This window comes from Pholcus phalangioides, unplaced genomic scaffold (genome assembly GCF_987345545.1).
Source record: "Pholcus phalangioides strain wild (caught in Gottingen) unplaced genomic scaffold, Ppha-v1.0 ptg000024l_1, whole genome shotgun sequence".
Classification (NCBI taxonomy): Eukaryota; Metazoa; Arthropoda; class Arachnida; order Araneae; family Pholcidae; genus Pholcus; species Pholcus phalangioides.
The window spans coordinates 10,872,164-10,886,593 of record NW_028301616.1 but is presented as its reverse complement, the minus strand read 5'-3'; the positions used below and the strand labels follow the sequence as shown (position 1 = coordinate 10,886,593).

The following is a 14,430-nucleotide window of genomic DNA, read 5'->3' as shown; positions in this document are numbered from 1 at the left end:
TAAAAACTTAATTTACAATGAACTTAAATTTTATGATTGATCTCGGAAAGTCTGGGCCAGGCACGGATCCAGAGAAGGTGGGTGATCATCCGTCCCAAGAGTCAAATAATATGGGGGGAAAACAGGTCTGTGTAGGATACGAGACGATCCAACGAACCTACACAATAAATCGACCCTACCTACACGCATCACCCTTGCTCCGTGCCTACCCTGGGCTAAGTGAACTTCCTTATTACTTGGGAGTTTTATGCACAGTCTTCTTTACATAATGAGTCCTCGGGCAAACGATGTTCTGACTGAGGTCCCTTACTTAGCGGGAAGTAACACAACTTATATATTTATATACTTAAATTTGAAAATCATAGTACTAGATTTTATCGTGTGGGCCTCTTAAGGATATAAGGCCCCGGGTCATGCCCACATAGACCCGTGGGTAAAGATTGGAGCCGATTCTATGGACAGCTATGCTGGATTCTGAAAGTGTACAGTTATATTTCTTCCCACCATATTTCACTTGAAAGCTTTATTCCTAAATAACTCTCTCCGTGGCTCCTTCATCACTTGTCGTGGCTCTCCTTTCATTTGATGTTCACCGTACCCCCCCCCCCCAGAAATTCCAGGACCGCAAGGGGCCATATGGTCGGTCGCAGGTTGACAACCCCTGCACTAGGCAACCGATTTCGTGGTATGTAGATCCTTCGCGATTGAGGCAAACTTGCGCCAACAATTTACGGACATCTTTGTGTCCAGGAGGCTCTTGATTTTTACTGCCAGGACATGTGGAACTAGAGGTTTAGTAGGAAATACTAGAGGCAATTGTGAAAAACTAACGGAATCTAAATCTTTTTGTATACCTCTTTATTTCTGGCGATGAAAAAAAAAAGCGAGACGAGGAAAAATAGCCATGCGGGGGAAAATCGTGTTCGTGCAAATCAAAGGTATGTACCTTTGATTAGTACGTGGCACAACACCCATTTAAAAGTGCTATTTGTTCCTAAGTGTGGAGTGCTGAAATAATAGAGAAAAACCAAAGATCTGAATCCAAAAGATGTCCATTGTAAAGAGCCATGATTGCCAAAATAAAAGAATGCCTGACCGGTACCTTGGAAGACGAGATGGAAATCCCTGCTTCAATGTTAAAACTATGGTGGAAAAACAAACATTCATATGTCAGAAAGTAACATCTAGACGCAGAGGTGCCAGCGTGAAGAAAACATTGGCGTGGGGGGGGCGGCTGAAAGTTGCTGGTCGTCACGTATATACGGGACCAAAACAGTAAGCAGGAGAAAGAGGATGCATTACATTGTTTTTTCAGAAATTATGGGGGGGGGGGGTTCGCTCGAATTGCTTCAGGCCTTAGGTTCCGGCGCCTATGACTAAAAGTGTCCTCTTTCAACCAAATCCACAGAAACTTGTTTCCACTTGACTTAAATGCTGTGATTCATATCGTACTAAAAGTCCAATAAAAATATTGAAAGGAAATTTCTCTAAATCACTGGCCAGTTTGTGAGTGTACGATAAATCCAATGACCGAAGTCTGGGCGATCCGCAAAACAGCTAGTCATTTCGTGAACTGGCCAGACTTCGGACAATGTGCGGAACTATTCAGTGTAGTTTTGACAATCATGTATTTTGTAGATATTCGGATGCCTCTGATCTGGAAAGAAGGTGACCATTTCAAGAACAGAGGTGATTGCCGAAGGTTCGCCGTTTTCTGCCTGTTGAAGCTCGGAACGGACGTCTACGATACGACGATGCTCACCAACGTCGACCGGAGCTTCACGGACGTCGCTTTCGACGAAGTCGTCGTCTTGTGAGTAAAACAAAAATTTCATAAATTAATTAAAATAATCACATAGATTGTCAAGTATCCCTTATTTTATTGGCGGCTCCCGAATTCTTACACCCCCATTTTCCAGACTCCCGAAAATTTCACAAAATATCTCTTCAATTTAACCGTGATTGTAAAAAAAACCCTAAAGGAGCAAAAATTACTCAGATTTTTTTTTAATCCCGTTACCTGTGATCCTTTTCCCCAAAACGACGTCACATTCGTCAAGTAAGTTACCGCCATTGAGCCAAATCGCGGAGAAATGTTCCAGTTTGGCGAGGAAAAGACAAAATTCACCAAACAGCCAGCGTCAGTTCGGCTTTCCCACGGTCGAATCGACTCGCTGTGAATTTTATCTCGTTTATTCTGTCTGCCCTTGTTTAGTTTTCTATTGTTTTCCAACATCGAGGCGTGAATGCGAGCTGATCTAGGATTTAAAAAACAACTCTCTCCACAGCAATCAGGCCTAGAACATTATTTAAAAAAAAATTAGTCATGATACACAAAACAATCAAAATAATCTGCCACGTTGTTGCTTCCAAATTTCGGAAGACAGATAACGGCATTATTTACACACACACACAAAACACGTTCCTCCGAAACAAACTTCGTATTAGGTATACAAGACATAAACACGCTCTTCACTTTTCCACATTGTAACCTACAAATTCGTTTTTTGGTCCTATGACTATTTTTTGTTGGCGTAGATGATTTTGTTTTGAATACAGCGATTTACAAGTAATTTTGGCGATAAATGGCGGCTTTTCCGCTATCTGGCGACGGCAAAAACGATGTCAACGAGGCCTTACTCTGAGAATTATTTTCAGTTGGGCCAGAACTTTTGCGTAAAATATTCCTGTGACAGTCATATGAAATTGTGCAGTTAAACTGCCCTCCATATTCTCTAGACTTGGCACCCGCCGACTATTTCTTGTTCCCTAAACTGAAAACATAACTAAAGGGAACAACATTTCAGGATATTGACGACATCAAGGCAAACGTGACGTCCGAAATTAAGAGGATTCCGAACATGACTTGAAAAATCGTTTCCAACAGTTATACAGCCGATCACAAAAGTGTATTACGACAGGCGGAAGTTACTTCAAAACATGTTAAACATGTATGTACTTCACATTAGTGTTTTCAGAGTTATTTGAACAGTCTTGGAAATTAATAGCCCCACCTTTTATTACAATATATATAATTAATTAAAAAATATATTTTGCACATTTTCTTATGCCGAATACGAATACGGTTGAAACTATTCTACAATAGGATATTTAGCGATGTACAGTCGATTCCCGTTTTAACGAATACCGTTATAGCGAAAAATTTTCTAATCCACCTGATGAGTTTACATGGAAACAATGTAAAAATCTGGAGAATCCCTTTATAAAGAAATTTCGTTTTAACGAAGCGATTTCTCCGGTCTCTTGGAGTGAGTTCGTTATATATAACAGGATTCGACCATATATATATATATTTTTTTCTTCTTTTTTGCGGATGGCATCAGGACTTCCCTGGTTTCCTGTGTAACAATAATATGAAAACATTTTACTTGTGCTGCCATGTATCAAATAAAAACAAAACTTTGTTATAACACTTCATTTATGATTGACTGTTGGTTTGCAACCGGCGTGTAGCGTCGAAATGAACTTTTGTTTATATAATATTAAATTTTTTTTATTTGTATGCTGCACACCGGTGTAAATTTACATGCCTTAATACTGGTTGCTATATTTTTATGGTTGCCGCTAAATTTCAACAGTTGATTTTTGGTGTGCTGAATTACAATTTTTCAGTAGAAAAAGCGTTGAGTATTTATTCTAAGATTCGCTGCATCAACTTCCATTCAATTTCTCTATTTGGTTTTCAAAACTGACTGCGTGAACAAATTTTTTTCCCACGTTCATAGCAATTTCAAAAGCATCCTTTTAACCACGCAACAATGCAGCTCCCCCAGTCATATTGTGGCTATTGAAATTTGGAGAAATTTTTCGTGGACCGGCAGGAAATCCCTACGGACCCAGGGCCAGTGTAAGCAAATAATATATTTTGGTTATTAAAACATCACCCCTCCCCCTTCAGTTGGCATCCTAAAAAATTGGCCCTGTTCAGTTGGCATCTCCTGCGGCCGCGTAGTTCGCAGGATTCTAGATCCGGCCCTGTACGGACCAGCAAATAAAAACACTGGGTTGAAGGATTTATTGAGCATCACGTGAGGTAGGAGTGGCTAAGAGTGTCTACTCATTGTGGACGAACAATATCTAATATTAAAGTCGAAATTTCCATCATTTCTCCAAGCATCAACAGCAAGCGCAAAAATAACTGTCTCAATAGTAATTATGATCACGATAATAATAATGACAACGAAATCCAGTTTTTTTTCGCTCCGTCATGGGCGGCGGGTTTCTCGTAAGTCGAATGTCATTCGGACGAGCATTTTACGAGCCCAATTGGTACGACGAGCGTACACGCGGTTATTAATATGCTTACTAGAGTGTACGTTATAAGGGATCATTATCATATTCATCTGTTTTCTTCTCCCTTCTCGGGGTGGGAAAAGAATAATAATAAATGGGAAATAACGTTTCTTGATGGTACTCGAGGAGAGAAAAGCAAAGGACCAACTGACCATGATCGAGACTCAAACACAAATAATAATAAAAAAAATGGGGCAAAGTCATAATTACCAAAGTCATTAAAAAAACGTTGAGGTCGTATTTATATTCGCTCTTTTTTTTACTTCGCTGATGAAGCTGAACACGTTTATACAACGTCTAATTTACGTTTATTACGCTAACATGATACGCAAGCTATGGCGGCTCTTCAATTAAGACTCTTGTGAGTGGCTCTTTTTTTTTTCCGTCTTTCGACTGGTTTCTTTCAACCCTGGGATAGTGAAATGGATGACTTTATCTCTTGATGCCACATCAGGATGGGTGACTTCCCTCGGGCAAGGTGATATCGTATTCCGTTCATTCGTCTCAAAGAGCGTTGGAGATATCGACTTACCAAAGAAGAGGTTTTCTTCTTAAATAAACGCGGAGATGAAATATACATAGGTCACTAGGAAAGTTGTGTGACTCGAGGAAACATCTATTCCGAGGATGTGAAATGTTTTTTTATTTTAGGAAGAGTTTCAGCTTTCTAATAATATTAGACAAATGGGGTTATTGCAGCTTTGAGAAGTCGTCTTTTTTATCTGTGAAATTCAAGTGGACGAAAATGGCTTTTCTGTTAATTTGAACTAAAATTTCGTGCCTTGTTGTGTACTAGAAAAGTTTTTCCAGGGTTATTTCTCTCTGGAAAGTTTTTAAGAAAATTTTCTCTAGAAAACGTTTTTTTTTTACATCGGAGCAATCGATATCAGATAGTACAAGCTATTTCAGAGAGGAAATTTGTGACCATGATCAGTGGTTCTTAAAGTGTTCGTCGTGGCTCCTAGGATGTCGTCAATCTTTGTCAGAGGAGTCACGGTCTGCTGGCGATATTGATTTGCTCCTGTTCTCGATGGTTCAGAAGCTGTTCTTTTATGGAAGCACACTATCTACTGGACTATTCTAGAGAGCAGCGGGTGACGTATGACTAGAGAAAGGGAGCCGTGGAACCCAAAAGTTTGAGAAGTACTGTCCCATATCCCAAGTCAGGGATCTTTAACACGTACCCCGCGGAGTTTTTTGCTGCGGCCCGCCGGAAGTTTTGAGAAAATACCTACTTTACATTGAAAGATGCTTGAATCGAATCGATAGTCTTATAAAAAGACAGAATTTGCAGATTTTGTTAATATTACAATATTTGTGTTGACGAAAGAAATAGTTTCTGGGAAGAATAATTTCTTAATGAGAAAATTGTTTTCATAATTGATGGAAGAAATGATTTCAGAGAAGAAGAGGTTTTGATGAAAATTCATGGTTTCAGTTGAATAAAAGTCTTCAATAATTTGGGGCTAATGCTGAGCTCATAGATGGTTAGGCGTTCATTCGCCTTACATTACAGTAATACCATACCTTATTCCGAATACCGTCTTACAATTCTTGGCTCATGGGCTTCATGGAAAGTTTTAATTTAACCCGCGCAAAATGTGTGTGTGCGTGCGTGTGCTTTAAATGTTGAAGATCTCCTTCCGAAACTATGATACTTCTTTGGTCTTGCAGGAGCATTGCCATGGTTTGAGCCTTTAAGTTTATGTTTTTTTCCTGAATGCTGAATATCATATTGCGTAAAAAAATATTAATAAGCGAATTTGTTGCCATTGTCTTTTAGGTTTCAATAACATCTTATTCCACACCACTTCTTTTACGGCAAAAAAGGATATGGCAGTCTTTCTTTTCCTTACAGCCTTGGTTTCTCTGAATGTGGCCAGTTTACTTACTCCATCTTCTAATAGCCATATCCTTGCTTGGGCTTATCTGAGAATGTAGAAATAATTCGGCCAAGATTCATCTCATCACATCACAATTCCACATTTTATGAAATTTCAGTTTTTAACTTATTCAGCAATTTTTTTTTTGGCATCATTGGAGTTACGGGAAAGAATGAGGCATACACAATCACCAGACCACGTAGAGAGGAATTTAAAGAATATATATATGAGCACATATAATGCAAAACTAGCAAGTTGTTGCCCCCGTCCATTTTACGTTAAAAAATTAAAGTATAAACACAATTGTGACCAATAAACCCATACATTAGAGAATGGCTAGTTTTTTTGTTTTTTTTTAATTGACACCTATTCCGGGCAAAAAATCCATTTTGAGATTTCCTTCGTGAAATTTCTTTTGTCCATAGCCCCACAAAGGTCGGGTGACAGCCCTGGGGCCCGGGACAATAACCTTTGACCTTTAAAGACCGAACACACCCCGCTTCCCATCTCGGAGAGATAACGAAGCGTTGACGAAGGATGGGTCTATCCGGAAAGTTTTATTAAAAACAACGTAACATGACCACCTCAGACGAAGGCAGCAAAAATAAATAAAATAAATTACATAAAAATTGATCGTCAACCTGAAGTCATGTATAACAAATAAATAAAATCTAGACAATCAACGTCAATGAGCAATCAAAATCATAAACGGGATTATAAGATGGTGGTGTATAGCCGTCCATCCCATAAGAATCTAGTAATCGGCAATTGATCGAATGATTGCCGATAATCTTGGAATATAAAATTTCGAATCACGGTGAATGAGTCGAAGATCGTCATCGTCTAAGGCTCAAGTCGTTACCGGGTGAACTAAGATTAACACAATTCATTATAGCCGAGTAAATCACACTTACTTCGTCCTTGCCATCAATGACTTGATTTATCTTCTTGCAGGTGAACTTGCTTTGGGACAAAATAACCATAATTTTTTTTTTATGCTATAAATTCCCTTTAAAATAACCCAGAAGGCGTGAAATGCACTTCTACTGGAAAAGTGATAATAAATAATAAAATAATAATGAATAAATAGTAAAAATAATTAGAAATAAAATAGTCAGAAGGGAAAGCACTTCGCATATGGAGCTAGGTCGGAGCTAGTTCCTCAATAGCGGAAGCAAATGCTGTTGCATATTCTCGCCACACGGAATCTGAATCCGTGGAAAAAAAAGCAATCTCTTCTTGCCGTTGGTATTCTAGTCTAGCTTGGGACCCGCCAAAGATCTCAGCATTGGGGCCCTGTTGCAGGATGTGGGGCCGTGCTTATGTCATATAGAAATAATAACCCAATATCAACAACCATTTTCTAGAAAATTGGGAAATTTTTAATATATTCTTGTCTGCTAAACAAGTATTTGCTCTCAATACACATCTCAAAATTGCATGTTATTAATCGACTTTTTTCTACCATCACACCTTGTCGGAATCTTAATGACAAAAAATATATAAATTAGTCATTAATTTCAATATTATGGTGATAAACAAACCGAAACTCGGACTTCTACCGCAAACAAATTGAAATTTGTGTCATTTATCTCGTATTAGATGCGATTCTAGTTCTTGTTCGTAGCTGTCTGCAGGGCTATGCGTGATGCTATTATTTGTGATATTGCCGAAATGATCTCAAATCACAGGGAGTGGAGATTCTCCCGAGAGAGATGACATGTCATCCACCTCTACATCATCATCACCGCCACCACCATCGCGGGAAGTAATGATTATCAATGGTGTGATGCGTGTACGCACCATTACGGATGCGTACGCTCATTTGCATCCCATGATGGGCGAGGTCAAGTTCGTTTCCTGATAAACTGATTTCTGGCGATGAACGAACTCTGTCCATGTTTTTTTTTTACCCCCGATCTAATTTGTTTATCTGTTTCCGCTCTAATTTTGTTGATCCTTGAAAGCGGCCATGTCAGTTTTCGATTCCATATAACCAGGGGTGCGCAACCTTTTCAGTCCGCAGGCCAGAAACATATATTTCGAGTGATCATGTGACCCGCACTTTACAAGACATTCCCGTATTTCGATCGTCGGAACTTTTCCGTAAAATATTCCGTTTTTTCCCTATTTTCAGTAAAGCTTACTTGAATTATGGAAATTAGGGTTCGATAATTCTGATAATAAAATCGATGCCTTTGACAATTTTTTTTGGTTGTAATCGGCAACATTGTTACTTATATATTGTTTTGGCTGAAATTAGCAACTTTACTTGCTGTAGAAGTTTTTTTTTGGCTGTAATTAGTAACTTTAATTGCCTTTGACAATTATTTTCGGCGGTAATTGCTTACTTGCTTTAGACAATTTTTTCGCTGTAATTGGCAACTATTATAGAAACAGCTTCAAGTCATATTTTCGTCAATGTCGATATTGGCGATATCCCATATGGATTCCAATTTCCCGTATTTTCGTAAAGGAAATATGGTCAGTCTCTAAGCTTATCGTCAATATACATAATACGTTTTTACCGCAACACCTTTCGCGGGCCGGGTGGAACCCCCTCGGTGGGCAGCATTTGGCCCGCAGGCCGAAAAGATGTGCGCCTCAGTCAAAAAGGTTGAAATTTTGAATGCATTAAGTTTGTTATGCCTTGCTTTTCATAAGATGTAAAATGACTATAATCAAATTCCGAATTATTTATGATACTTATGAGTGTTGATTATATCTAAATTGCAGCAATCACGTGCCACATGACTACGAGTTCCGTCTCGAAGTATACAGTACCATGGTACAAGAAGAACTTTCCATAGCGAATGCTTCGAATAAACTAAAGAAAAAGATTTCACATTCCGTCAGTAAAGCCATTGGAAAAAAACTCGTTGCCAACATGGTGAGATCAATAACCGAAATTAATTAAAAATGTATTCAAAATTATTTACTTGTTTATTGAAATTATTTTTCTCCTAAATTCTGTGAAGTTATTTTCCTCGTTAATTCCGAAATTGTTTTTATCGTTGATTCTAAAATTATTTCTTTTGTAGTTTTTCTTTTCGTTGATTCTCGATTTTCAAGTTTCTGAAATCGTTTCTTTAATTCCGAATCAATATCATATCAATACTGAAATTCTGAATAATATCAACACTAGAGAATTCTGAATAATATCAACACTAGAGAATTCTGAATAATATCAACACTGGAGAATTCTGAATAATATCAATACTAGAATTCCGAATAATATCAACACTAGAGAATTCTGAATAATATCAATACTGGAACTCCGAATAAGATCAATACTAGAATTATTTCATTCGTTAAATTCTGAATTCTTATCGATTTTCAATCATTTCTTTCATCAATTTTTAACATTTCTTTCATCAATTTTTAACATTTCTTTCATCAATTTTTAACATTTCTTTCATCAATTTTTAACATTTCTTTCATCAATTTTTAACATTTCTTTCATCAATTTTTAACATTTCTTTCATCAATTTTTAACATTTCTTTCATCAATTTTTAACATTTCTTTCATCAATTTTTAACATTTCTTTCATCAATTTTTAACATTTCTTTTTTTGATGAAAAGTTTGGCAACTCTGAAAAACGATGGCCTTCAAAAAAAAAAAAAAAAGAAACACTGTGGACATATACAGGAGGGCCCAATACACATTAGAAAATATTATTAGGAATAAAATACATTCATCTGTATTGTTCCTGGGGAAATTTAAGTCTATGATTTAATAGGCCTTAAATAATTAAAATCCGAATCTTAATGTTTTTGTGGATAATTTTCAGGCATTTCTATTGGGAAGTATAGCACATAGATGCAATACAAGATAATTTCTGTCCGTCATTATGCATGTGAGACATCTATTGAGCAAGGTAAGATAAAAAGGCGAAAAGAAAATGCATAGTAAATGAAAGAGATAAGGTATGGGCTCGCTTTTGTATCTTGTCCATTGCTTGTCAAAAGTCTCATACACAATACTAGTCTAGAGAAAGAAAGATGCGAGATTCCTATCTAGTTATTTGACGACTGGTTTGATTCTCAATCCACCATGAATCTAACAAGTTAAGTATTCATTGTTCTTAATTGGCCTAGTTTGAATTCTGTTAGGAATCAAACTTCCTTCCTTCCTTGTCGAGGTTTTATTGTTAATTAGTTCGGGCTCGACTTTTCAATATTTTGTTTATTAAAGATATTCTTAATTGTCTGTACTATGTGTTGAGAGGTTTCACGGAGAACCGGGGCTATTGTTTTCTATTTAGCCATTGGTGTTGTATTTATCATAGTTTAATGTTTGTTGAATATTTATGTACCTGTTTTTGTAACAATTATTTCCTTTATTCCTCTTAGAAAGAAGATAATATGCTCTTCAAGGGAAGGTAGGTTGAAATTTCCATGATTTTCTGTTCTGGGGGGAGGGGAAAATTAATGGAAAATATATGTTACTGGGTTAAGATAAATACATTTTTGAGCAGGTACTGACCTCCAAGTACTGTGTTCAAGTTGTCTTCAATATGTAAATTTAATTATTTTATTTTGGTTCTCTGTTGAGCCACGAATGCAAAATAATTGCCGTGATAAATACTGAATTAAAGTGCATAATAATTGCCTATAACACAATTAAAATGCAGAATAATTACCTCAATGCGAAACAAATTAAAATGCAGAATAATTGCCTCAATGTGTAACAAATTAAAATGCAGAATAATTGTCTCAGTGCGAAGCAAATTGAAATGCAGAATAATTGCCTCAGTGCGAAGCAAATTAAAATGCAGAATAATTGTTCTAATAGATAATGAATTAATATAAAATGATTAGAATGTGGAATAGAGTTGCCTTAATGAATAATGAATTAAAACACAGAATATAGCCCATCTTTTCATACTGCATCGCTGTAATTATAAGAAACTAGCTGATACCCGGCGACGTTGCCCGCCCCGTAAAAAATTTATATATGTATAGCTTATTACATATATAAATTTACATTATTACTTCTTAATCAAAAAAATTTCTGCATCAAGAGAAAATTACTTTTATATTTAAATATTTTAATTAAAATCTTCAGGCAATCGCTTGTGGATACACAATATTTTTTCTTTTCCCATCAGGTGTGTAGATGTACAAATTTTTGCTATTACCAACACGCGAACAGGTGACGAAAAGGTGTGAAAAACAGGGCTCAAGTAGGTTGATACCTGCCACTGCTAACAACTGGCCTTGCACTTTGTTTATTGTCATGGCAAAAGCTAAACGAATCGGGAACTGTAATCGCTTGAAAGTGAATGGCATTTCTTCGGTGATGATTGGGATACGTGGAATGAAGACTTCTTTTTCTTTGTAACATCCAGTTAGAATCGTTGAAGAGCTAATGTAGGCTAGCTGATACCCGGCGACGTTGCCCGCCCCGTAAAAAATGTATAGCTTATTAATTACTTCTTAATCAAAAAAATTTCTGCATCAAGTAAGAAAAAATTACTTTTATTTTTAAATATTTTAATTAAAATCTTCAGGCAATCGCTTGTGGATACACAATACTTTTTCTTTTTCCATCTGGTGTGTAGATGTACAAATTTTTGCTATTACCAACACGCGAACAGGCGACGAAAAGGTGTCCGTGTGAAAAACAGGGCTCAAGTAAGTTGATACCTGCCACTGGCCTAACGACTGGCCTTGCGCTTTGTTGATTGTCATGGCAAAAGCTAAACGAATCGGGAACTGTAATCGCTTGAAAGTGAATGACATTTCTCCAGTGATAATTGGGGTACGTGGAATGAAGACGTCTTCTTTTGGCACATCCAGTTAGAATCGTTGCTTCGATGATGTAATTGTGCAATTTCTTCACGCAGAGTCTGTTGCTATTGCAGAGCATTGGTGTTTCCAAATTTCTCAAAATCATTATAGGTGCTCCGACTTTGAGGGTCAAGTTGTGTGGTGGCACACCCGGAATATCCAAAGAGTTCAGAAATTCTGCAGGATACAGAACTGTCTGCGCTGTGTCTGTGACAGTGTCAACCGATTTGTAAGATGTGGAGTCTCCCGAAATAATTTTTAGGATTTTTCCGTTGATCTTGTTCACACTGCCATTTTTCGGTGCCAGAATCGCACTCTCACAAAGCCACTCATGGTTTCGGTGATTTTGTTGAATGTTTGGGAAAACGTGGTCTGCAAGTTCTTGAACTGAGTTTATATATATAATAACTGGCAAAATCCAGTTGGGAACGTTATCAGTCTAGTGCTTGGGTCTACGGGAATTCTTCCATTGCCAAGTTTGATCAACTGATGTGAAAATGATAGCAGTGCTGAGTCATTTTGCAGTTGAGCTCGCATGTTGGTGGATAATGATAATTTTTTAGCTTCATGCCAGAGTGTTGATGTCCTAACAAACTCGAGGCGACCACCGATAGACAGCACACCACCTTCACTTCCAACCCATCTCACTAATGGCAGTAAATTGCAATGTAGCGATATGGCCAGAGTTGGTGTTTGGTGAAGTAGAGTGCTGATGATTTGAGGCAAGCATTGAGTTCATCAGCTGGCGTTGAACATTTTTATTCCCAGTTTTATCGCCGTAGTTGTTGTTCTCTGTTGTTAGTGACGCCATATGTCCAGCTTCTGCAGCGAATATTATTCAAACTCCTTTTAAGCACTTTTTAAATTGAAACTATACCTCAACGATGGGTGGTTGATGAGATAAAGGCCACATTAGCACTTACAGGACACCCTGTATACATGCAAGCAAAAATATCTGGCGCTTCCAGGGTTTTTCTTCAATTACTGGGAGTATTGGAAAAGAGCCAAACCATTATAAAGGAATGAACTGTAATGATGGCAGTGTTAAAGATGTGACAAACCATTGTAAAGACATATACACGTCTGAAACGCATTGTTGGGAACCACGGTAACCAAAGTAAACGTTCCGAAAGTGATTGTTGAGGCCCCCAAAACCATTGTTGCCCGACAGTTTTTCGCCCATTTCGGGCATTTGCCCAGCTCTGACGAACTTTTAAAGTAGCCTACGGCTCAATCCCGGTCCTGTTTGGTATATATGCAAAATCTGGCGATGATCGGTCTAAAACTGTAGATTTGTATAAAGAGCATACATACATACATACATACATACATACATACATACATACATACTTTCACATTTATATATAAGATTTATGGAATTATCAGAACGATATTCTATTTTTCAGTTTCCGATTCAGATCGAAATCGAAGCATTCGATTCCGGGATAGGGTAGAGTAGAAATAATTCTCTGGATTTCGATTGTTATCTGAACCTACATATAATTGTATACGTAAAAAGAAATTATGATAATAAACGTGTGGGAAAAAAGCATCAGGAGATGGTAGCTAATAACAATAATAATAATAATCGCCCTTCTTCAATTATCTCTAATGTATCTTTTGATTGATGAAGACTCCAAAATTTATGGCTCCGATTGATAGTTCCGTCGAAACTGAGATAATTGCAGTGCGATGAATAATAGCCCATAATATCCCTTTCGTATTCTTTTCTGTGAATGAGAAATCTAAGAAAGGTGATAACCTTATATTATATCTGGAGAAAACAATAATAATGTGTTGCGTAATTAAATACTATTATTATTATACTGTCTAAGATTATATGCAATGTAAATTTATGGTCTCTATTAACAGATACGGTAAATGTTAAATGTTCTAGTGCAGGGTAAACAACATTCGGCCTGCAAATCAAATGCAGCACGCAAAGGTGTTCCTTCCAGTCCGCTAAGGTTATTCTGGTAGAAAATTAGCAATACGATCCTATAGGCTTGACTATATCTCCTCAATAAAATTACGGGAAATCTGGATCAATACGAGGCAGAGCAAATTATCTAATTATCACGAAAAACAAGTTATCGTTGCCAAATTTCCAAAAACATCAATTGCAGCAAAAAAAAAAAAAAAAATTGTCAAGGACAAGTAAAAATACCGATTATAACCAAGAAATTGTCAAAGGCAAGTGGAATTGTAATTTATAGCCAAAAAAAAAAGAATTGTCAAAGGCAAGTATTTAATAATTGTCATAGCAAAAAAAAAAAATGTCAAAGACAAATTGCTAGTTACAGCTTCTAGCGCCCGAGTGGCCCAGTGATAAGATGCTCGTCTTCCACTACGAAGGTTGCCGTCTAGGTCCATGGGTTCGAATCCAGCCAAAAGAACATCAGTAAAAAATTCGAGCCTGGGGTGACCACCGATAGATGG

The 14,430-nt window shown here is 37.2% G+C and overlaps 1 protein-coding gene across 6 annotated transcripts in view; it reads left to right on the top strand.

The window, feature by feature from the left end:
* Positions 1 to 14,430, top strand: part of LOC149068727 (rhotekin-2-like) — a 96,657-nt gene that overhangs the window by 59,716 nt on the left and 22,511 nt on the right. For all 6 annotated transcript variants that reach the window (XM_089250399.1, XM_089250395.1, XM_089250397.1 and 3 more), the window contains 3 exons: positions 1,639 to 1,813; positions 8,934 to 9,087; positions 10,552 to 10,580. In XM_089250399.1, coding sequence (XP_089106525.1) covers positions 1,639 to 1,813; positions 8,934 to 9,087; positions 10,552 to 10,580 — 358 coding nt within the window. The remainder of the gene's footprint in view (positions 1 to 1,638; positions 1,814 to 8,933; positions 9,088 to 10,551; positions 10,581 to 14,430) is intronic.